We start from the raw sequence: 25937 nt of genomic DNA on the forward strand, positions 1-25937 counted from the left end.
GTCTGGGCTTCCAAGGTAATATTTTCAACAACATCCACACCTGATTTAAACTCCTAACCTTTGCGGCCAATCCTTTTAGCTTCTTTTTAACCATTTTCCTCATTTTATCATAGTCACCCTTTCAAAAATTAAATGCTGCTAAAGTAAATTTCCTTAGTGACTTCATGCTAGATATTAGCTCAAATTTGATCATATTATGATCACTCCCACTGGTCCCAACACTTTTACTTTTCATACTATGCCCTGCATTCGACTAAGGAATAAATCTAAAATAGCTGCCCCTTTTGTCGGTGCCTGTACCGGTTCTAGGAAGCAGTCATTTATTACAATTAGGAATTTTACCTCCCTAGTACTCCCTGATGTATTGTTTATCCAGTCAATATTGGGGTAATTGAAATCATCCATTTTTATACTGTTGCGGTCCATCTGGAACACTCTAAAGGCCTTCAGAGATTGGCTGATGTATGAAATTATCTTCATTCAAATGGACAACCAGGTCACAATGTAGTACTTCAACAAGCAGGGAAGCACAGGGTCGTACCTCTTGTGTGAGGAAACAGTTGGTATATGGCATTGGGCCTTTATGGCATGGTTCTCAGAGCCACATATTTGTCAGGGGAAACACAACATTCTGACAGAGAGACTGAGCAGGGCAATGTAATCACATGGGTGGTCTTTCAACATGGGCCTTGCCTGGGAGATCTTCTGAGAGTGGAGCACCCCCTCGGTGGATCTCTTCATCACTCACCTGAACAACAGGTTACAGCTTACAATTTATATACCGCTAACACAAACGATTCGAAGCGGTTTACAATAAAATTAAGATCACAACATCCATTTGTTGTTTGAATAAGTTAAGAAACAGGGTACCAGGTGGAGAAGCTGCGGCGCTCAGGAAGGGTGGTGATCTGGTTATGCCAGCAAAGACTTTTGCGGCCTGCCAGGGAGTGCAGAAGCAATCACGTGACCAAGATGGCATTGGAGCATGGTGCGACATGGGATTGCACTGCAGGAGGCAGAGATCAAAGAAATCATGCGATACATGTCACATTTTGTTTTGTTACATTTGTACCCCGCGCTTTCCCACTCATGGCAGGCTCAATGCAACTTACATATTATATACAGGTACTTATTTGTACCTGGGGCAATGGAGGGTTAAGTGACTTGCTCAGAATCACAAGGAGCTGCCTGTGCCTGAAGTGGGAATCGAACTCAATTCCTCAGGACCAAAGTCCACCACCCTAACCACTAGGCCACTCCTCCACTATAAATTATCAAAATTGCATACTACAATGGATGAGCTCAGGAAGGGCATGGCTATACAGAACGCACGCACCCAGCAGGCGGAGGACAGAATCCCGCAGCAGGAAGATGTCATGAATGCCATGACCTCCTAGGTAGCAGAGTTGGAGAAACGTTGTAAGAATCTGGAGGAGAGAGTGGAAGATCAGGAAAATAGGAGCCGTCATAACAATATCTGGCTGGTTGGGCTACCTGAAACTGTGAAAGAAAAAGAACTTTGGGATTTGGTGGAGTCTTGGCTGCCTCGGGAGCTGGGCCTGAAGGTGGAGGGGCAGAGGCTATGGATTGAACGAGTGCACCGCGTGGGAGTGTTCCGGGATCAAAACACCAGACCCCAGCCTGTAGTTGCCCGGGTTCTTAATTAGTCTGAAAAATCTCTTCATGATTAAATGGCGTCAGTGGAAAGAGGTGACCTATCAGGGGACCAAAGTGCTGATATTTCAAGATTTTTCACCATGCGTATCTGACATGCGCAGGCTTTTATCGCCATATTGCTCTCAGCTATTTAATAAAGGAGTTAAATTCTCTTTACAGTACCCTGCGCGAGTGCGGGTGGTGCACAAAAGCACTACATTGTTTATGGAGACCCCGGAGGAACTTAAAGCCTTTTTGGAGTGGCTGTCCTAAAGGGCATTGTGGATTGTGAGCAGCTTTCTTTGGTTCTGAGATCCATGTCTCTGTTTTAGCGATGCTACTCTTGCCAAGGTGGAAGGGTAATACCAACACTCAGCGAGAGGACTTCATTGGGGAAGACTTGTTGTTGCTCCTACACTGCAAAGTACCCTTAGTGAGATGCCGAGCAACATTGTTTTTTGAGACTGGCTTGGGGGGGTATGTGGTTGTTGCCCTTTCCTTGCTCTTACTTTATCTGCCTCCCATGTCAAGGTCGTGGTATATCAGCAGTACTGTATACTAATATGTTGGGGATCTTGTTGAGGTAGGGGAAGTAGGGAGGGGGAGGGAGCTTACTGTGAGGGGAAGTTGTAACACTGTCAGGGGCATTTTTGAAAGAGAAGGGCGCCCATCTTCTGATATAAATTGGGAGATGGGCGTCCTTCTCTCAGGGTTGCCCAAATCGGTATAATCGAAAGCCAATTTTGGGCATCCTCAACTGCAGTCCGTCGCGGGGATGACCAAAGTTCATGGGGGCATGTTGGAGGTGTAGCGAAGGCGGGACTGGGGCGTGCTTAAGAGATGGGCGTCCTCGGCTGATAATGGAAAAAAGAAGGGCGTCCCTGACGAGCATTTGGTCGACTTGGTCCATTTTTTTTCACGACCAAGCCTCATAAAGGTGCCCAAACTGACCAGATGACAACTGGTTGGGAATCGGGGATGACCTCCCCTTACTTCCCCAGTGGTCACCAACCCCCTCCCACCCTAAAAATAAAATGTTAACATTTTTTTTGCCAGCCTCAAATGTCATACCCAGCTCCATGACAGCAGTATGCAGGTCCCTGGAGCAGTTTTAGTGGGTACTGCAGTGCACTTCAGGCAGGGGGACCCAGGCCTATCCCCCCCTACCTGTTACACTTGTGCTGGTAAATGTGAGCCCTTCAAAACCCACCTGAAACCCACTGTACCCACATGTAGGTGCCCCCCTTCACCCCTTAGGGCTATGGTAGTGGTGTAGAGTTGTGGGGAGTGATTTATTTTTTGGGGGGGGGGTTGGGAGACTCAGCACCAAAGGTAAGGGAGCTATGCACCCGGGAGCAATTTGTGAAGTCCATGGCAGTGCCCCCTAGGGTGCCCGGTTGGTGTCTTGGCATGTGAGGGGGACCAGTGCACTAAAAATACTGGCTCCTCCCATGACCAAATGCCTTGGATTTGGTTGTTTCTGAGATGGGCGTCCTCGGTTTCAATTATGGCCGAAAACTGGGGACGACCATCTCTAAGTTCGACCATTTCAACATTTAGGTCGACCATCTCTAAGGTAACATAGAGGGGCATAATCGAACGCAAACGCCTATCTCCATGGGCGTTTATCTCCGAGAACGGGTCCGTGAAGCGGCGGGCTGAACCGTATTTTCGAAAAAATGGACGTTTTTGAGCTGGGCGTTTCTTTTTTTAGCGATAATGGAAACTAAAAACGCCCAGCTCAAAAACGTCCTAATCAGAGCCATTTTGGTCATGGGAGGGGCCAGGATTCGTAGTACACTGGCCCCCCTGATATGCCAGGACACCAACTGGGCACCCTAGGTCAGTGCGGTGGACTTCAGAAAAAGCTCCCACATGCATAGCTCTCTTACCACGGGTGCTGAGCTCCCAACCCCCCTCCCCCAAAACCCACTACCCACAAATGTACAACACTACCATAGCTCTTATGGGTGAAGGGGGCACCTACATGTGGGTACAGTGGGTTTTGGAGGCCTCCCATTTACCAGCACAAGTGTTGCAGGTGGGGGGGGGGGGGGGATGGGCCTGGGTCCACCTGGCTGAAGTGCACTGCGGTACCCACTAAAAGTGCTCCAGGGACCTGCATACACGCAGGCCTCTAGGACTTGTTGCTGCTGTATAACATTGGCACGCCAGTTGACACCTGAAGACTAATCTGTCCGAAAACGTCCTTTATTGGAATAAGCACGTTTACTCACAGTTAACTGCAGAGGTTGTGCCCCACTGGCAACGAGTCTTCCTGGTACTGAGATTAGCAGTAGGTCAGAGCTGGCAGAATGGTGTACAATGCCCTTTTTCTGCCACATTCAAGGTAAGAACTAAGTTCTGTAACTTGGCTAACACAGGAAAGGGAACTATCGCATGGACTACAACAGGTAACACAACAGGGCACACTCTGACCCAGTAGGCAGGGGGAAAAGCACCATGGGACTTCTCCTACCAACTACCAACATCGTGAGACTGTAACACAAGCTAATGAAATCACAGAGCCCAATAACACCACAATGCAATGCTGATGTGACCCTGTAGTGCACCCGAGAGCCACATCTGACCCAGGGAAAGGCTGTGAGAGGATCGAACACATTCTGCTGTCATGGAGGTGGGTACGGCATTTGAGGCTGGCATACAGGCTGGGAAAAAAGTTTTTAAAGTGGAGTTTTTTTGGTGGGAGGGGGTTAGTGACCACTGGGGGAGTCCAGGGACGTCATCCCCGATTCCCTCCAGTGGTCATCTGGGCAGTTGGGGCACTTTTTTGGGACTTGTTCGTGAAAAAAAAGGGTCCAAAAAAAGTGACTCAAAATCGCGGTAAAAACGTCTTTTTTTTTTCGATTATCAGCTACAGACACCCATCTCTCCTCGGCTGATAACCACGCCCCAGTCCCGCCTCCGACACACCTCTGACACGCCCCCGTCAACTTTATTTGTTTCCGCGACGGAGTGCAGTTGGAAACGCCCAAAATCGGCTTTCGATTATACCGATTTGGGCGCCTTTGCGAGAAAAACGCCCATCTCCCGATTTGGGTCGAAATATAGGCGTTTTTCTCTTTCGATTATAAGCTGGATAGTAACATAGTAGATGACGGCAGAAAAAGACCTGCACGGTCCACCCAGTCTGCCCAACAAGATAAACTCGCGTGCCATTTTTTGTGTATACCTTACCTTGATTTGTACCTGTCTTTTTCAGGGCACAGACCTTATAAGTCTGCCCAGCACTATCCCCGCCTCCCAACCACCAGCCCCACCTCCCACCACTGGCTCTGGCACAGAACGTATAAGTCTGCCCAGCACTATCCCCACCTCCCAACCACCAGCCCTGCCTCCCACCACCAGCTAAGCTTCTGGGGATCCCTTCCTTCTGAGGAGGATTCCTTTATGTTTATCCCACGTATGTTTGAATTCCGTTACTGTTTTCCTCTCCACCACCTCCCGCGGGAGGGCATTCCAAGCATCCCCCACTCTCTCCGTGAAAAAATACTTCCTGACATTTTTCTTGAGTCTGCCCCCCTTTAATCTCATTTCATGTCCTCTAGTTCTACCGCCTTCCCCTCTCCGGAAAAGGTTCGTTTGCAGATTAATACCTTTCAAATATTTGAACGTCTGTATCATATCACCCCTGTTTCTCCTTTCCTCCAGGGTATACATATTTAGGTCAACAAGTCTCTCCTCATACGTCTTGTAACGCAAATCCCATACCATTCTCGTAGCTTTTCTTTGCACCGCTTGCATTTTTTTAACATCCTTCACAAGATACGGCCTCCGAAACTGAACACAATACTCCAGGTGGGGCCTCACCAAAGTCTTATACAGGGGTATTAAAACCTCTTTTCTTCTGCTGGTCACACCTCTCTCTATTCAGCCTAGCAATCTTCTAGCTACGGCCACCGCCTTGTCACACTGTTTCGTCGCCTTCAGGTCCTCAGATACTATCATAGTAACATAGTAGATGACGGCAGATAAAGACCTGCATGGTCCATCCAGTCTGCCCATGACAAACTCATATGTGTATACCTTACCTTGAATTTGTACCTGTCCTTTTCAGGGCACAGACCATATAAGTCTGCCCAGCAGTATTTCCCGCCTCCCAACCACCAGTCCCGCCTCCCATCACCGGCTTTGGTACAGACCGTATAAGTCTGCTCTCCCCTATCCTCGCCTCCCAACCACCACCCCCTCTTCCCCCCAACTGCTCCGTCACCCAATTTCAGCTAAGCTTCTGAGGATCCATTCCTTCTGCACAGGATTCCTCTATGCATATCCCACGCATGTTTGAACTCCGTTACTGTTTTCATCTCCACCACCTCCCGCGGGAGGGCATTCCAAGCGTCCACCACCCTCTCCTTGAAAAAATACTTCCTGACATCTTTCCTGAGTCTGCCCCCCTTCAATCTCATTTCATGTCCTCTCGTTCTACCGCCTTCCCATCTCCGGAAAAGGTGCGTTTGCGGATTAATACCTTTCAAATATTTGAACGTCTGTATCATATCACCCCTGTTCCTCCTTTCCTCCAGGGTGTACATGTTCAGGTCAGCAAGCCTTTCTTTATACGTCTTGGAACGTAAATCCCATACCATCCTCGTAGCTTTTCTTTGCACCGCTTCCATTTTTTTAACATCCTTCGCAAGATACGGCCTACAAAACTGAACACAATACTCCAGGTGGGGCCTCACCAACGTCTTATATAGGGGCATTAAAACCTCCTTTCTTCTGCTGGTCACTCCTCTCTCTATACAGCCTAGCAATCTTCTAGCTACTGCCACCGCCTTGTCGCACTGTTTCGTCGTCTTCAGGTCCTCAGATACTATCACCCCAAGATCCCTCTCCCCGTCCGTGCCTATCAGACTCTCCCAAGATCCCTCTCCCCGTCTGTACCTATCAGACTCTCCCCGCCTAACACATACGTCTCCCGTGGATTTCTACTCCCTAAGTGCATCACTTTGCATTTCTTCGCATTGAATTTTAATTGCCAAACGTTAGACCATTCTTCTAGCTTCCGCAGATCTTTTCTCATGCTTTCCACTCCCTCCGGGGTGTCCACTCTGTTGCAAATCTTGGTGTCATCCGCAAAAAGGCAAACTTTACCTTGTAAGCCTTCGGCAATGTCACTCACAAATATAGTGAATAGAATCGGCCCCAGCACCGATCCCTGAGGCACTCCACTACTCACCTTTCCCTCTTCCGAGCGAACTCCATTTACCAGGACCCTCTGGCGTCTGCCCGTCAACCAGTTCCTAATCCAGTTCACCACTTCGGGTCATATCCTCAGGCCGTCTAGTTTATTCAAGCCTCCTGTGGGGAACCGTGTCAAAAGCTTTGCTGAAATCTAAGTAGATTACGTCCATAGCACGTCCTTGATTTAATTCTCCGGTCACCCAGTCAAAGAATTCAATGAGATTCGTTTGGCACGATTTCCCTTTGGTAAAACCATGTTGTCTCGGATCTTGCAAGTTATTTGCTTCCAGGAAATTCACTATCCTTTCCTTCAGCATGGCTTCCATTACTTTTCCACTAATTGAAGTGAGGCTTACCGGCCTGTAGTTTCCAGCTTCTTCCCTATCACCACTTTTGTGAGGAGGGACCACCTCCGCCGTTCTCCAATCCCACGGAACCTCTCCTGTCTCCAAGGATTTATTAAACAAATCTTTAAGAGGACCTGCCAGAACCTCTCTGAGCTCCCTCAATATCCTGGGGTGGATCCCATCCGTTCCCACTGCTTTGTCCACCTTTAGATTTTTAAGTTGTTCATACGCACTCTCTTCTGTGAACGGTGCTATATCCACTCCATTCTCACATGTACTTTTGCCAGTCCATTGTGGTCCTGCTCCAGGATTTTCTTCTGTGAAAACAGAACAAAAGTATCTATTTGGCAAATTTGCTTTTTCTTCATCATTATCTATATAGCGGTTCTCAGCATCTTTCAGTCTCACAATTCCCTTTTTAGTCTTTCTCCATTCACTAATATACCTGAAGAAAGTTTTGTCACCCCTACTTATATTTCTAGCCATTTGTTCTTCCGCTTGCGCTTTCGCCAGACGTATCTCTCTCTTGGCTTCTTTCAGTTTCATCCGGTATTCCTCCCCTTGTTCCTCTTCTTGAGTCTTTCTGTATTTCAGGAACGCCAACTCTTTAGCCTTTATTTTCTCAGCCACTTGTTTGGAGAACCATATCGGTTTCCTTTTTCTCTTGCTTTTATTTACTCTGTTTACATAAAGGTTTGTGGCCCTATTTATAGCTTCTTTCAGCTTGGACCACTGTCCTTCCACTTCTCGTTCATCCTCCCATCCCATCAGCTCCTTCCTCAGGTATTCCCCCATTTTACTAAAGTCAGCATGCTTGAAATCCAGGACTTTGATTTTTGAGTGGCTGCCCTCCACTTCAGCAATCATATCAAATCAAACCGTTTGATGGTCACTGCCGCCCAGGTGGGCACCCACTCGGATATTTGACACACTATCCCCATTTGTGAGCACCAGATCCAGCATCGCTCCCTCCCTCGTGGGTTCCGTCACCATTTGTCTGAGCAGAGCACTTTGAAAAGCATCCACGATCTCTCTACTTCTTTCCGATTCCGCAGACGGAACTTTCCCAATCTACCACAAAGATCAAATCACGTGATACTCATTTCTACAAATGTTAATAATGCCTTCAATTATATTACTATCATGTATTCCATTACCATGCAATCCAACTTCCTCTGTAACACCAAATGCCTTTTCTCTTTTTATTTCCATTATCCATGATGTTTTGTAAGCCACATTGCGCCTGCAAAGAGGTGGGAAAATGTGGGATGCAAGTGCAATAAATAAATAAATAAATACATCCAGCAGATTGAAATCTCCCAGCAGCAGCACCTCGCTGTTCTTTCCCAACTTATGGATATCTGTGACCAGATCTTTATCTAGATCCTCCAATTGTGTTGGAGGTCTGTAGACAACACCCACGTGCATAGAGGTTTTATCATCTCTTTTTAAGGTGATCCATATCGCTTCTTCTTTTCCCCAGGTCCCTGACTTTTCAGTTGCCTCAATATCATTTCTCACATACAGAGCTATTCCTCTACCTTTTCGACCCTCTCTATCCTTCCTAAATAGATTATAGCCCGGTATGTTTGCATCCCATTCATGGGAACCATTTAGCCACGTCTCCGTGATTGCAACAATGTCTAAGTCTGCCTCCAATATCAGGGCTTGAAGGTTATGAACTTTATTGCTTAGACTGCGAGCATTTGTGGTCATCGCTTTCCATCTACAGTCGACCTAAATGTTGAGATTTGGGCATCCCCAACCGTATTATCGAAACGAAAGATGGATGCCCATCTTGTTTCGATAATAGCAGTTTCCCCGCCCCTTTCCTGGGACGTCCTTAGGGGTGCCCTTAGAGATGGTTGTCCCCGTTCGATTATGCCCCTCTGTGTATTCTTGGGAGGGGACTGTTGGGTAATTGTTGGATTTCAATGAATATGAATGAGGGGGGGGGGAGATAGAAGGGGGTGAATGTTGCATGTGGTGTGTGTGTGGTTTGCTCTTTTTGTGTGTTTGGTTGGGATGGGGGGGGATGGGGATGGGGTGGGGGGAGGAGTTAAGAATAGGATTAGGAGTAGGTTGGGATTCCTGGACGCTCGGGAGCTATTTGGGGAGTTTTATTTTCTCTCTCCTGTTTTAGAAGTTTTATCACGCCGTGGGAGAGGAAAGCTGGGAGGGGGCGAAGCTGGGACGTCGCTTCCTGGACCGGAATGACTCCTTTATTAGGTCGGGCACTACAGATGATTGGTTCATGATGTATGAGTAATTTGAGGTTTGGTTCTTTAAATGTGGATGGCATCCATTCCCCCATAAAGCATACAAAAATCCTTTCATATTGCTCCAAGATGAAGTTGGATGTCACGTTCCTACTGGAGACCCACCTCTCGCAGGCGGAGCATTTAAAACTGAAACGCAATTGGGTGGGAGAGCTAGTTTATTCTTCCTTCAATGGTAGGCAAAGAGGAGTAGCTATTCTGTTTCATAAAAAACATCAGGTTAAGCTGCACAAACTAGTTCAGGACCTGGAGGGCCTGAAAATGGCGGATACAAATCAAGGTCAGGTATACATGTAAAGTAGCACATATGAGTTTATCTCTGCCGTCATCTACTATGTTACATGTAATAGTGGCCAAGTCATGTATTGCATTATGTGCCCATGCTCTTTGTATTACATGGGCCTTACGAAACACAAATTAAAGCAAAGATTGGCGGAGCACATAAGTAATCTTAAACATTAGAGGAAAGAGACACCGTTGGTGTCCCATTGGATGCTAAAGAATCACTCTATAGAGGATTTAAATTGCGTGGTTTTGTCTCAAGTTACCCTTCCTAGGGGGGGTGACATTAGTGAGGTTTTGTTATTGATTGAACAGCGCTTTATTTTCTCTTGGAATACAGTGGCCCTGGGGGAACTAAACATGGAGGTGGAGTGGGTTTAGTGGGTATTCTCACGCAACTGAGGGGTGGGGCGTTATTGAACTTTGTTATATAACCTCGGAAGTAGAATGTATGGGCATTATGTCTGAGAAGCAGAAACCTGGGAACCTGGCAGGACATTAGTCCCACTGGTAAGCAGACTTAGATAGTATTGAGAAAATGTATGATACAATGTGATATTAGTTCGCTGCTAGCAGATTAGATTCTTTCATGGTTTTGGTATATTTTGTTGGGTTTTTTTGCAGTGTGTTTGATGTAGTTCCTCCTGAAGAAGTACCACGAAATGCGTTCACACATTGAGGAGCTGAGGAACGCTTGTGGACGTGTCTAATTTTAGATGGACTGAGTGACGCTCTTCTGCAATGATTGAATACTGACATAAGGGGAGAAAGCTATACCATATAACTAAGGATCAATCGTTTTTTTTACAACTTTTTCTTGTTGCACTAATTTCTGATGTCAATGGACAATTTAGGTTAAATAACAACACATGTTGGTATAGTTGTCACAGTGCAATGTGAGCATTCTGCCATAAAGATTATGTAAAGAGGATTGAGCCTTGCCCAGCTACAAAGGGGTGTATGTTTGTTTGTTTTGAGTTTTGTTACAATAAATAGAATTTGAATATATATTGTTGTTCTGGAGCACATTAAGTGAATTTATATAGGAGTGCTCTGGTTTTGCTTTGTTATACCCCCTCTTGATTAAATAGTTAAAATTTAATGCCAAGAAGTACAGAGTGATGCACTTGGGGTGCAGCAACCCAAACGAGAGATACTGAATAGGAGGGGAGAGATTAGTAAGTTGTCTCAGGAGAGAAACCTTGGGGTGTTGGTGTCCGAGGATCTGAAGGTGAAGAAACAATGTGACAAGGCAATGGCCATGGCCAGAAGGATGCTAGGCTACATAGAGAGGGGTATAACCAGCAGAAGAAAGGAGGTGTTGATGCCCCTCTACAAGTAGTTGGTGAGGCCCACTTGGAGTATTGTGTTCAGTTTTGGAGGCCATATCTTGTAAAGATGTGAAAAGAATGGAAGCGGTGCAAAGAAAAGCTACAAAAATGGTATAGGCTTTGCGTTGCAAACCTTAGGAGGAGAGACTTGCCGACCTGAGCATGTATACCTTGGAGGAAAGGAGAAACACGGGTGACATGATACAGATGTTCAAATATTTGAAAGGCATTAATTTGCAAACAAACCTTTTCTGGAGATGGGGAGGCGGTAGAACTAGAGGACATGAATTGAGATTGAAGCGGGGCAGACTCAGGAGTAATGTCAGGAAGTATTTTTTCCACGGAAAGGGTGGTGGATACGTGGAATGCCCTCCCAAGGGAGGTGGTGGAGATGAAAACGGTAATGGAATTCAAACATGCATGGGATAAGGAATCCTGTTTATAAGGAATGGATCCCCAGAATCTTAGTGGAGATTGGGTGGCAACACCAGTAATTGGGAAGCAAAACCAGTGCTGGGCAGATTGAGCAGACTTCTACGGTCTAAGCCCTGATCGTGACTGAATAGATATGGATGGGCTAGAGTGTAAATTTTAAGGGGCTTTGAAGTTAGCTTCAGAACTTTTAGTACAAGAACAGTGCTGGGCAGACTTCTACGGTCTGTGCCTTGAGAATGGCAAGGACAAATCAGGTATACACATAAAGTATCCCATACCATGTAAAATGAAGTTATCTTGTTGTGCAGACTGAATGGACCGTACAGGTATCTGTCATCATTTACTATGTTATGTTACTGCAGAATTTGTCCGGTGTCTAGAATCCAACTCTACCTTCCTGTGCTCATTTTTATGTTTGATTTCTTTATTAGTTTTACATATAACATTCACAAAAGAACGTTAATAACAGAAATTAATAGAAATTAAATCATTGCTGAAAATTGCATACAGGAAAATTTTCACATTTTCATAAACCACTACCAGTGGGATCCAAGAATTAGAAATTGTACTTAATCACAATATATCTTAAATTATTGAACAGAGGTTAAACCAACTATACAATCAAACAGCAGCGTTATTCTGGTTAATTGCCCCAGAGGGATTTCTCAAACTTTCTTTAGCAATTACAAACTCTTGGAGTTTCATGGGGTCGGTAAAAAGAAAATTATTAGACTCATAAGAAATTAAGCATTTACATGGGAACTTAATAAAAAAAGATCCCCCTAGGGCTAAAACTCTTGCCCTAAAGGCCAAAAGTTTTTTCCTCCTTGACTGGGTTTCCCATGATAAATCAGGAAAAATTTTTATCTGACCCCCCATGAAATCTTCTTTCATATGTTGAAAATATATACGTTGAACATTGATTTTATCCAGTTCAAAAGCGAACGATACTAATAAAGTAGCTCTCTCTGTTATCACAGAGGATTCTAAGAGTTCTGTTACGTTTAAAGGTTCTTCACCTGGATTTGGTAATTGTTCAATCACACTTTTTCCTTTAACATAATAAACTTTTGTCACTGGTGGAAAATTGTCATTTGTAAAACCCAAAATTTGTAAGAAATATTTCTTTAGCAGTTCCATTGGGGAAAAGAATGTTGTAACAGGAAAATTCAATAATCGCAAATTGTTCTTCCTGAGTTGGTTCTCAAGGAACTCATATTTTCTAGCAACTACATTTCTTTCCTTAATTAGTGCTGTTGTAGTTTCTTTTGAAGATACCATTTCACTTTCCAGCTTTTTTAAACCATCTGTGTTTCCCTCTACTTTACTAGATAATTGTTGAAAATTATTTCTTAGTTCCTGAGTCTCTCCTTGAAGAGATTCAGAGATTTTTATTAAGGATGAGTCAAGCCTCTGTATGACATTCCAGAGCATGTCAATTGTGACTGAGGCCGGTTTTACCAAACCACAAATTCCCCCGGAAATACCTTCTCTGGGCTGCAACGGCGTCGAGGTAGTTCTCAAACCCTCGATTGATGTTTCTCCAGAGAAAGATTCAGTGAGTAAGCCTCCTCCGAGCGCTGTAGGAAATAAGCCCACTTCGGACGTCCTCAAGCGATCGCTGCTTAAAGCAATACTGCTTCTGGGTTGCGGCGGGGTTAGGCCTTGCGAAGGCGGACTGAGCGTCACTCCCTCGCTACTGCTGTGTGCGGATGTCTGCGCTATTGAGGTAGGCATTGGAGTCTCCGGTGCCCGGATCCCGTATGCCTCCAAAGTTGATTGGCGCGAGGTGGGGTTCCCAATCGGTCCCGAGGAGGCAGGGGTACCGGTTTTACCCTTTCTTTTGCCCATTTCACCGGGGACGCGCCGCACTGCCAAACATACATCGGAGGTACGGGAGCTCTCACGACGCACGTCTGTTCACCTGCGCCATCTTGGATCCCCCCCCCCCCCCTGTGCTCATTTTTATTCTGTTCCAGGCTGAACCTCCACAACAGACTGTATCTAATTTAAGGTTAATTGGTTTCTGGTTGTCCTTGCCATTGCAAGTCCCTATTGTCCTATCCTTGTTTTCAGTGAGCCTGGTAGCTAGTGTTTCCTAGATGTAAGATATACTGCCCTACTTGTTCTTTAAGAAAGCGAAGTTACTCACCTGTAGCAGGTGTTCCCTGAGGACAGAGGGACATATATTCTTACATCTCCTCTCCTAGGAGTTGTATTCCTTGAACTATGACATTCTACTCATGGACTCGCATGCTGACATCGGGCGGTAAGGCACTTACACATGTGCAGTGCCAAAAGCCTCTTAAAGAGATATTATGCTGGGCAGCATCTTCACTGGGATCCGTTGAATGGTATCACACAGATGTGAAAAAACAGTACCAGGAGCCTTCAAAATAGGGACACAGTTCATATGCATTGGTAAAACAATCCTCAAAAAGACCCGACACGGGCCATGTTTCGGCACTCAGCGCCTGCGTCAGGGGTCACAAAGAATAGCAGGAACAGCGTGCGGCAATGTTGTTTGACTTAACAGGAATGTTGGAAGCAATATGCTGTGACGGTATATATTCCCTCTTCACACAGATTCAAGTAGAAAGACGCTGTCATTTTGAAGGAGAGCGTCTTTCTACTTGACTCTGTGCGAAGAGGGAATATCTGCTGTCTTCAGAGAACATCTGCTACAGGTGAATAGCTTCACTTTGTGGGTGTTATTCCCATTTGTAGCTTGGGCTTCTCATTATGATGACAGATGCGACTCACTGATTTTCTTTTTATGAATAATATTGTTCAAACATTGCCATCCTTATGGTATGTACTTTCAATTTCCTGTTCTTTACAGGCTTTCTTTGTGTTTCCTTTTGTAGAACTGAAGATGTTAAAGAAAACATGGCAGTCATGTTATTGGTGATTTTTGTCTCTCTTCTTGGATTTTCGGTTCTGAACCAAGGCTTTTTCAAGGACATGTGGCTCTTCCAGTTCTGTTTTGTGTTGGCAAGTTGCCAATATTCCCTTCTGAAGGCAAGAATATTTTCCGTTCATAAAAATGTACTTCATTGTGTGAAAACAAAGGATTGTAGTATTAACAATGATTTTGTCATGTTCTTTTAGAGTGTTCAGCCTGACCCTGCATCACCTGTACATGTAAGTTTAATTCCCATCCAACAGTATGCTTGTCTTTTGTTCTTTCATTTTAAGAGAAATCCAGCAGTATTGCAAATGTAAAGTATGGTGTTAACCTGTCCTTATTTATTTGTTATTTCTTTATTTATTACATTTATACCCCGCTCTTTCCCGCTCGATAGCAGGTTCAGTGCAGCTTACATAGTACACGTTACAAAGTATCATAGAAAGAACACAGCTGTAGAATAGTAGAGTTATGATGCGGTTGTTTAGAATAGGTTAAGATAGGTGATATGGGCAAGGGAGGAGGGAGGTAGAGGTAGGGGTGGTGTGGAATGGGCTCATAGTTTAAGTTGGGTCATTTGGGTAGACTTGCTTGAAGAGGTAGGTTTTTAGCAACTTCCGGAAAGGTAGATGGTCTTTGACTGTTCGAATGGGTCTTGGTAGGGCATTCCAGAGTTGGCTGCCTATAACGGAGATGTTGGATGCGTAGTAAGTTTTGTACTTGAGACCTTTGCAATTGGGAAGGTGTACGTTGAGATATGTTCGAGAAGATTTTGACCCGTTTCTAGCTGGAAGGTCAATCAGGTTGGACATGTAGCTTGGAGATTCTTGTGAATCAGTGTGAGAACTTTGAAATTTATTCACTTGTTGATAGGGAGCCAAAGGAGTTTTTCACAGAGAGGTGTTGCGCTTTCAAATCATGATTTACCGAAAATGAGTCTGGCTGCCGTGTTTTGGACGGTCTGGAGTTTTTTAAGGATTTGGGCCTTGCAGCCAATGAAAATGCTATTGCAATAGTCAGCATGGGTTAATACAGTGGATTGTACCAAGTTGCGGAAAGTTTTTAGAGGGAGATATGGTTTCACTCTTTTCAACACCCACATCATGTTGAACATCTTCTTCGTCGCGGCTTTTGCATGAGTTTCCATAGTTAGGTGGTTGTCTAATGGTACTCCTAGGATTTTTAGATTGTTGGATATGGGGATCGTGACTTCAGGGGTGATCAGGGTAGTTGGGAGGAGTGTAGCGTGTTGGGATGAGAGGATTAGGCATTGCGTTTTCTCATTATTCATTTTCATCTTAAAAGCGTTAGCCCAGGAGGCTAAGATGTTCATTCCAGTGATTATTTTATCGGAGATTTCTGCTAGGTTGGATTGGAAAGGGATGAATATAGTAACATCATCTGCGTAGATGAAGGGGTTTAGGCCATGTTTAGATAGGGACTTGGCCAGGGGGATCATCATGGCCGGTCAAACCCGGTAAGCGGGGTAAGCACCGCAGGGGGGCGTCTGCCTTCAAGGGCGCCGCCATACCGTGCCGCCCTTGGTGTTTTAAATCTTTAATTTACCTCAGTTCCAGCTGCCACGTCATTTGAAAGCCCTGCCCTGTCTCTAGCCTTCCCTCCCTTCGTTAGTTCTTTCCGCAGTCCCGCCTTCTGACGTCATTTCCTCGAGGGCGGGACTCTGAGGGAACGAACTAACAAAGGGAGGGAAGGCTAGAGACAGGGCAGGGCTTTCAAATGATGCGTCTGCTGGAACTGAGGTAAATTAAAGATTTAAAGCACCAAGGGTGGAGCGGTGTGGCGGGGGATGGGGCGAAGGAGAATTGCTGGACAGGGGCAGTGTGGGAGAAGAGAGAAAGGAGATTGGGGGGGGGGGGGCCAACTCATAGTCTGCTGGGGGGCGCCAGAGACCCTAGGACCGGCCCTGGGGATCATCATAAGATTGAAGAGGATCGGTGATAGAGGTGATCCTTGGGGAACTCCGCATGTTGATGACCACGCACACGAGATTGTTGTGGTTGATTTGACTTGGTAGGATCTTGTGGTGACGAAACTTTTTATCCATTTAATGATGTTTCCGCCGATCCCTAGTTTGGTCAGTAGTTTTGTAAGAATATCATGATTTACCATGTCAAATGCGCTAGATAAGGCGAACTGCAAAAGAAATATGTTGTTTCCAAATGATATTTTTTGTTTGAACTTGGATATTGAGGTGAGTAGTACCGTTTCTGTGCTGTGTGCAGGCCGAAAGCCCGATTGTGACTCATGCAGTTTGGAGAATTTTTGTATAAATTAGTTGAGTTGGGAGGTTACTCTGTTTTCCATTAGTTTGATCAGTAGAGGGATGGAGGCCACAGGGCGGTAATTGGTGATGTCGTTTGCTGGTTTGGGGGGGGGGGGGGGTTGGTATTGGTGTGAGTAGTATGTTACCGTGTTCGGTGGGGAAGGAGCCCTGTTGAAGTAGGAAGTTTAAGTGGGTGGTGAGGTCTGAAATGAATCGTGGTGGCGCATTTTTCATTAGATAGTTGGGGCAGGGGTCCAAATGGCAGTGGGACTTGGAGAGTTTGGATACTGCTGTGGAGATTTCCTCAGTGGTGAGGAGGGTGAAGTTTGTCCAGAAGCGATCTACCGGGATTTCGTCCATGCCGGGGTCCAGTTCGTCGAGGAAACTGTCGATGCTGGCATCATCTTGGGGAATTGTGTTGCACAGATTGATGATTTTGTCGTTAAAGTATTTGGCCAGCTGGTCGGCAGATGGACAGTTTGAGGATGAAGTTGTAACTGGATTGGTGTTAAGAAGATTCTTTATAAGTTGATATTGTTTTTTATGTCTGTTCCAGTGGTTGTAATTTGTTTTGTATAATAGGAGTTCAATGTTCTGTTTTTTTTCAGATGAGTGTAAAGCTGCTATTGTTATTCTTCTCATGTTTGCTCATGAGAGGAATGGATGAAGGAAGGCATGTAGGTGTTAATGTACATGTATTTTTTGTACTTAGATGTCTACTCGCTATTAGTTATTGTAATCTGACCTGTGGTGACAGTGAGATGGCACAAAATCGAAGCAAAGTGAAATAATTAAAGTGCAATCAGTTACACAAGCCATAGAACTGTTGTAAATGCTCACCTGCAGATTGCAAAAGGCTGTGCATAGATTAGATATACATGCATAATTGTGCACCCTGCCCATGCTTCACCCAAACTCCACCCATGTGTTGCAGTTATCCAGGTCTTGCCGCGTCTGAGTAAGTGGAACTGTCATTTCAGTCATCGTGCTATGACTTTCTTCAGGGTATGCTATGAGATCTGCATACCCTGAAGAAAGCCACAGCACGATGCCTGAAATGTTGGTTCCACTTACTCAGACACGGCAAGACCTGGACAACTACAACAATCATGATGTCAGCCACAGAAGCCTAAGAGTTCATTTGTGTGGCCACCTTATCTGATTTGTCCATGGAAATTATAAGCTTGTATTATCTACTTGCATAATTTTTTACACCCTGCTGACATTTCATCCGAACTCCACCTTTGTGCTCACCCACAAAGTATGCACCATTGCATTTAGGTGCATACTTATAGAATACTTCTTTGCCAGATCCTGCATATTTAGGCACATATGTGTATGCATGCAAAAATGACTAGAATACCCGCATTTACATGGTGTCTAAAACTAGATGGCCAATATTCAAAATGACTTAACCAGCCTGAAACAGCTGCTGACTGGTCAAATCACTGGTTCACTGCTATCCGATCATTGTCAGCGGAACTTAACCAGTTATCTTTGCTGTAAATGACTGGTTAGTGGCAAGTTCGAAAGCAGCTAACTTGTGGGTGTTCCGGGGGCAGTCAGGTTAAGTGCCGATATTGAGCCCCTCACCGCATAAGTAAACCGCTTAAATTGGGCCGTAGTCCTGTCTTTAAGCAGTTTGGCTTGTGTACTCCAGGGCTGAATATTGACTTAGCTGGCTATGTGTTAGCCACATCAGCATTGAATATCTGGGGATAACACCAGCAGCAGGCAGTGCCATCAGCTGAATATCGGGGGGGGGGGGGGGGGGGGCTAGATGTCTCCTTATAGAATTACCCCATAGTGTTCCAAAGTGATGTAATATATAGAAGGGAATTTTCAAAAGGATGTCCAAGTCTGAAAATGGACATCCATCGATGAACATTTGAAAAAAATCGCCTGATAACAGAAACAGAGCAATGGACGCTTTCATGTGTTCCAAAATTGTCACAGAGTTGTCCATAAGTTCACAGTGCTGTAAAATAACTTAATAAAAACGGCCTGCATGGGCCATGATGAGGCAGGATGTCCAGTGCCATCCGCAGGACATCCTGTTCTTTTGAACATGGAACAGCATCCTCTACACAGCAAAGAATGTCGACTAGGAGTGAGCCAAATTTTAGTGAGGAGGAGAGCTACCTCCTAGCACTGTTCTGCCTCAGACTCAAGAAGCAACTGTTCAGGTGGCACACAAGGCTCCTACCTCTTAATGTAGTAATGCAGGTCTGGAGGTACATCAGAACCATTGAAAGGTAATTGTTATGCAGTGCTGCTATGAGCCCAACTTCAGCCATGTGAAATTGCCATACATTCTCAAGGTTGCATGTAGATTCTGAGTTGCTGGGAGTGCCAGCAGGCCTCTCCATGTGCAGGAAATGTCAGAATATGTCTTCGAACCCTACCTGGAACCCCCAGCATGCAAAGTTGAAATGAGGGGCTTCCCATCTCTGAGACTCCCCTATCTAAGGAAAGGCCTGCTGTTCTATGCCTACATAGATATATGCATGTTGGCAACAGCCCACAAATGCAGACACTGCAACCATAAGTCCCTCATGTCATGACTGACTATCACTACCTCCTTGCTGAAGTGCAGATGTCAACAATGACAAGCCATCCACAATCCCCTTGCCCACCTAAAGCCGGCAAAGACCTCTGGCTGTGCAGTGACTGCATACTCTCTAGCAAGCACCCAAATTGTCTGACCTCAGCTGTCACAGCCCGTCTGAGCACAGCAAAACATGTCATATGGGAACCTAGTCTATCAAGCTAAAAAGGGCCACCACATGAACCTTGTCATCTTAAACTTGTGTTTTGCAGATGCTTTGGGGTGCGCCGGGAACTGGAGGTGCTAAGACGGTGCTTCAACCACATACGGTGTGAAAACAGGCCTCTCATCAGGTGCATAAGGGAACGCCTGGTAGCAGAAGATGAGTGACAACAACATAACAGCTCAATAACAGTCATCTCCTAGAGCAATGAATTCAAGAGAGCTTGGGACAAGTACATAGGGAGTAATAGGGAGAGTAGATGGCATGGATGGGCAGAATGGTTATGGTCTTTATCTGCCTTCATTTTTCTCTGTTTCTATATATGTTTCAATATAGTGCAGCCACGATCCCCAAATACACAATGTGTTGCAGCCAATACAGAACCATTTTAAAAACATGGAAAGGGTGGGGGAATGGGTTGCACCCGAGCACCCTTCTGTAGTCAAAATCAAAGTGCCCAGCTTGTCACATATAGCTACATAACACAGTGCAACAGCTATGGCAGGGAAAATAAATAAGAATCATATGGAGCTTCAGTGGGACTCAAACCCAGTTCCCCTGTGTTCCGGCCCCACAGCCCTAACCCGTAGGCCACACCTCACACGTATCTTATAAAGTCATGTTCAAGGAGGACACCACAGAGACCACAGAAGGCCTTCACAGCACTAGGTGCCATCCAAAGACTAGGCCCCTGAGCCCACACAGAATGTACATGCCATTGTGAGGTCCAAAGTAATGTATGCCGTCTTTATTTATTTATTTAGATTTTGCTCACACCTTTTCAGTAGTAGCTCAAGGTGAGTTACATTCAGGTACATTGAATATTTCTCTGTCCCAGGAGGCAATGAAGGGTTAAGTGACTTGTGTATAAATATGGAAGAGCTTGGCCAAGCCTCAAAGGATACTGGGAAAGGTAAAACAGGCCAAGGGAAGAATTGGTTTTAAGAGTGCATTTTCTAAACTGACTTTAGTGTGATAGATGGAAATAGACTCTGACCATATAACAGGTGCATGAAAAAGCAGAAGTGAGAAAGAACATTGTGGTTAAAGAAAACTGGCCATCTGCCGGAAAAAGGTGGGGGACTTGTTCCAAGGGTAAAATTATCAAAATCTGTGGTTAAGGGGAAAAAAGTGTCATCCGGCCACCTGGGCCATTTACGTAGAAGTAGTTTTTTTTTTTTTTTTTAGAACTTCAAAGAACCTAATGGAAGAAAAAAGTATAAATATGGTTGGCATTTGGCATGTAAGAGGAGAGTTAGAGACCAGAGATTGATCCCTGTGATCCCTGTGGAAGACCTCTCCTTAAGAATACATTGCTCTATGTAATCCTGATTTGGGTGAGTAATAAACTTTAATAAACTTGAATCTGTCTCTCATCTTCCTTATTTTCTACCTATGGGGAATCTATTAATCTAATATGGACAACAAGAAGATTAACTAGAATAAAATGACAAGTCTTTTGGGTCTGACTGGGGAAATGTTTATCCCTAGACAGACTCCTGACAGAGTTGTCTGGTCCATGGTTGATTCATGGTTATTCACTTTAGATTGGAAATTAGTGGGTTGAATGATTGGAGTCAGATGGGGTTACTAACAGCCTTCCCCATATCACCCTAAATTTAGGGGACCTAGGAGCCCACTAAATTCACTTGCCCAAGATCACAAGGAGCAGCAGCAAGATTTGAACCAGCCACCTCTGAATTGCAAGACCGGTGCTCTAACCACTAGGTCACTCCTCATCTTGTGAAGCATCTAGCCATCACACCTTGCACTACCCACAGCAGGGGCCATTAATTCTCCAAACAGGTAGGTTGCCCCCTCTATAGCCAAATGACAGGTTTGGAGGAATATCCCCTCCCCCAAAAGTACCATTGCCAGCCCAGACATTAAGTATATTAGTCATGGATTGGCATCCAGGCACTGGCATCAGTGAGGGGCCTAAATGAATTGGTATGACAGTACAATAGCACAATGCTCCCAAACATACATTTCCCACCTCCATAACTGTATCATGAAGGTCCCTACAGAGGTGACTAAAAGACATTGAAGGCAACACAAGGTCTGTTTGCCCCTCCCAGTCAGCTGTAGGCCTCATTTTCATAGGTCCGTTCTACACTAGGATCCCTGGAAGTGCCCCTTGGGGTGACGACTGTTCAGTTTACTGTGGGGCTTCCGTTCCTGGATTTTTTGGGCTCTTCTTGTTTGTCACTTAGCCATGGCATTGATCCCATTTTTGGGGGGCAATCATTCTGCACACCCTCCTCCATGCCTGTGACCACGTACCCTAACTCATTGACTGCTGCTTCCCCCCCCCCCCCCTTGAGATCCCTTCCCGGGTCCACTCTTTTCCCTTCCTCTCTACCTAACCCGCCACTTGCTTTTCTTTCGCTCTCCTTGCTTCTAGTGAACTGTCATTCCATCAAATCCAAGACAGTCTCAGACTACGACCTTCTCTCCTCTAACCTAGACTCCCTTCTCTTCTTTACTGAAACATGCTTCATGCAGGAGAAGAACCTCTTCTTGCCCAGTGTCATCCAGTGTCTTACGCTGCCTACCTGGCTCCTCACTCTACTAATAAGCATGGGGGAGATTTGGCTCTTCTAGCCCCTTCTCAGCTCTCTCTGTCTGACCTCTCCAATGACCTCTTGCCTTTCCTCCATTTATACTCCTCGCCTTCAATCCACTTTCTGTTATTCTATCTCCCTCCCTCTCCTGACACTGCCTTCCTTGATTCCTTTTCTCAGTGCAGATCAGAGTCTGTATGTTGTCCTTACTTGCGCCACTGACCCTCTATCCACATCTACCTTCTTAGGAATACCCCTACTATTGTCTGACCATTTCCTAATTTAGTTTTGTCTTAGTCTCATATGTTTTCTGCCCATCTCTACCCCTTTTAACTTGACCCATCCCAACTTCTCCCTATTAGTTCATTTTTTCCTCAGGACTTTGTTATCCATTCAGTCGCTGAACAATCTGCTCATTGTGACTCTTCTTTACACTCGTTTTATTCTTATATTCCTACGTGCACCAGGGCTTTCAGGCCTTCCCATAAGCCCTGGTACATGGCTGACTTCAGGCTTCTTAAGAGACAGCTCCGTAAATTCAAATGGATCTGGAGGTGAACTCTTAATGCTGCGTATGCCTTGTAGCGCTATAGAAATGCTAAATAGTAGTAGTAGTAGTAGTTTAGACCAATGACATTATCTGGCTGCACTTCGCTTTTACTACTCCCAGCTGAGTGCTTTACAACCGAAGCATTACTCCATACCTATCTCTGAGGCTGCCAACAGTCCAAAACAACTCTTCCAAATTGTTTCCTGGCTGAGTGCTATTACCCCAAAATTTAAGTTCCCCAGATCCCTCTCGGCACTTGACTGCCCAATTTTTCTTTGAGAAAACTGACCTTCTTTATTCTTTCCTTCACCTCCTCCATTTACTCCTTCCGTGAGTTCTACATTTGCTCCTTTTTCAACTCTGGGTCCACTGAGTCTTCTTCTTGGTCCCAGTTTGATCTTCCCTCTCTTACCATTCTAGAAAAGATCTTTCTATCAGTGAGAAACTCCACATGTCCTTTGGATCTCATCCCATCCTCCTGGCTGAATATTAATCTTCACAGTCTTCTTCCGCTTATCCTCTCCATAATCTCTAACAGTTTATCCTCAGGTGAAGTTCCATCCCCTTGGAAAGCTGCTGTTGCCAGGCCTGTTCTTAAGAAACCAAATTTTGATTCTACTTTACCTCTAACTACAGACTGTTTTCCAACCTACAATTTATTTTCAAATTAGCTGAATGAGTTGTATTCAGTTCTCTTAAGACTTGAAACTAACAAAATCTTAATATCCTGAAGCATAAACCTTGGCACACCAGCACACCCTGAAGCCTCTTTCTTTTTCTGATGTTTTTTTTTATTGCATAAACACATCAATGTACTCACAAGTCAGAAGGGATGCTTCATAGCACAGGGACTTTGTTATTCTGGGCTGAACACTGCTTGGAGGTAGAAGTCTAAGGAAAAACAATTCTACTGCTGAGGTGGAAAACAGATGAACAGGCAGAGACAGCTCAGAAATGGATGCCTGGAATGTGTTATATCTTATTGACAAGATATATTTTACAAGGTAAAAAAACAAGTTCTCTTCAGGGAGTTTATCAGGCCAAGTACTGACAGAAAACAAGATGGAGAAAGTTTCAAAGCTAGAACAAGGGGGAAAGCAGGGGGGCTCCCAAGCCCAAAGAACAAGAGCATAAAGACCAACGAGACAGAGCCATCAGGTAGCAAGGCAGTCAAGCTAGGCTGAGAAGGAGAAGAGGTTCACACAACATTACATCAATGTAATGTTGATGTAAAAACTGATAACAGTTTTTAAACAAACAGACAAGTGTGTCTGCACTAGCTGTGAACTATATTACACATAATGCATTGCTCCTCTAACTTACAGACAGATCTGCAGTAACGCATTAAACACATTTCAGGAACCTACTGTAACTAAGGCAAGGCTGTCAAAGGACAGAACAATTTATTCTGGAGCAACTTTCCCAATATGTTGATTCTTCCAATTTCTCGCACCCATTCCAGTCTGGCTTCCTCTGTGAGCATTCCACTGAAACCATCATAATGGCTCTTCTTAATTATCTTCGCGTCACTCACGAACGCAGACATTTCACTCTGTTAATATCCTTAGACCTTAGCGCAGCATTTGACCTGGCAAGTTATTCTTTACTCTTAGAGAGGCTAACCTCTCTGGGACTGTCTGGCCCAGTATTCATCTGGTTTTCCTCTTTTCTCCAGGGATTCACTTTTTCTGTAATGCTTCCCGACTCCCACTCCTCCCCTCGTCCTTTACACTATGTTGTTCCCCAGGGTTCCCTTCTGTCGCTGGTCTTGTTTAATATATAGAATGGTGCTACTAATTGGGTTTCTGCCAGGTACTTGTGACCTGGATTGGCCACTGCTGGAAGCAGGATACTGGACTAGATGGATCATTGGTCTGAACCATGAATTATTTGGGGGTTCAGTGTCCCCTAGGTTCTGCCTGGTATTGCAGTTCAGCTGTCTAATACCAGAGAGAACCTCAAGAAGGCTGATTGCATCCCAAAACTGACTCCATTACTGAATAGAATAGTGCACTTATTCTTTAACCAAACCAAGGGATTATTAACAGATATTAATGAAGAGAAGGAGAGATAGTTTAGTTCTAAAGGTTATAAATTTATTTACTTACCAAAGACACCAATGAATATACAAGTGGCATGCACAATCAATTGGTTATAGGAATATAGTATCCCAGCTGCAAACGGGTGCTATCTGGGTCTTAGTCTTGTGTGATATATTTTACCACTCAAAGGTATACATGGGAAAGCAATTGGGTAACTTGCCAATTCTGTTGCGCTACATTGGTTTCCCCTGGAGAGAGAGTAGAGACTGCCCCTCTCTCTAACTTGAAGCAGGAAGTACACTGATTTTTATAGGTTTACTCAGGATATGGGTAATATGACAGTAAGCACATCTGATTGGATCTAGTTTATGTCATGGTTAACACTGACTGGCTATGCTAATGAATAGCTTCAAAATCTCATCATCTTTAGAATCAACCACAGATTTAAGCAGGAGCCATCTGTATCCTGTTTGAGGTTTTTACACCCTAGCTCCTTCCTCATTTTGCTGCATGGTCCTTCCTTATTTTGCTGCATGGTGTGTCCCAATAGCTCATGAGCTTGCTGAAACTTCAGAGTTCAAATTATGGCTAAAGGCCTGTAGGTTTTTGTCTCATTTTGGATCCTGAACCAAGGTCAGGCCTGGGCTGCCAAATAATTATACACCCAGTATGGCTATTCTTATGTTCTTATATTCTTAAGTTCCCTTGCAACCCTGATTCATTTTAATGCTATCAAATTTTACATCTGCGCGGATAATATCCTAGTTGTTTCCCCCCAACCCCACACAATCTTGATCTTTCTATCCCTTCAGTCTTGTCTCAATATGATTAATAACTGGTTATCTGCCTACCAGCTAGTGTTAAATCCCTCCAAATTGACCGCAATCTGGATTACAGGCCAGTCTACTTTCCCATCTTTTGGTACCCTCTGTGCAGGGTACTCCACTCCAGCTGGTTCAGACTCTTACCTTGGTGTTACACTGGATCCTTCACTGATATTTAGCTCTCATATCTCTGCCATAAAAGTTGCTTCTTTTTGCTCAGATATATTCATTCTCTCCATAGTTCTATTTATGAGTCCTCCTGTGCCACCCTTCTTTGCTCACTAGTCTTTACTTGGCTAGACTATTGTAACGTCATCTATTCTGGTCTCCTGAAAATCTCCCTCAAACATCTTCAGTCAGTGCAGAAAACCACCATTCAATTACTTTCACCTGCTCGTAAATCCGATCACATTACCCCTCTGCTTGCTTCTCATCACTGGCTCCCCATATCTTCCC

General features: G+C 44.7%; 1 protein-coding gene across 1 annotated transcript in view; it reads left to right on the plus strand.

Moving 5' to 3' along the window:
- Positions 1–25937, plus strand: part of PCNX2 (pecanex 2) — a 1017260-nt gene that overhangs the window by 362905 nt on the left and 628418 nt on the right. The window contains exons 11-12 of the mRNA XM_030194986.1: positions 14406–14559; positions 14650–14682. Of these exons, the coding sequence (XP_030050846.1) occupies positions 14406–14559; positions 14650–14682 (187 nt within the window). The remainder of the gene's footprint in view (positions 1–14405; positions 14560–14649; positions 14683–25937) is intronic.

Source organism: Microcaecilia unicolor, chromosome 3 (genome assembly GCF_901765095.1).
Source record: "Microcaecilia unicolor chromosome 3, aMicUni1.1, whole genome shotgun sequence".
In the NCBI taxonomy this organism is placed as follows: Eukaryota; Metazoa; Chordata; class Amphibia; order Gymnophiona; family Siphonopidae; genus Microcaecilia; species Microcaecilia unicolor.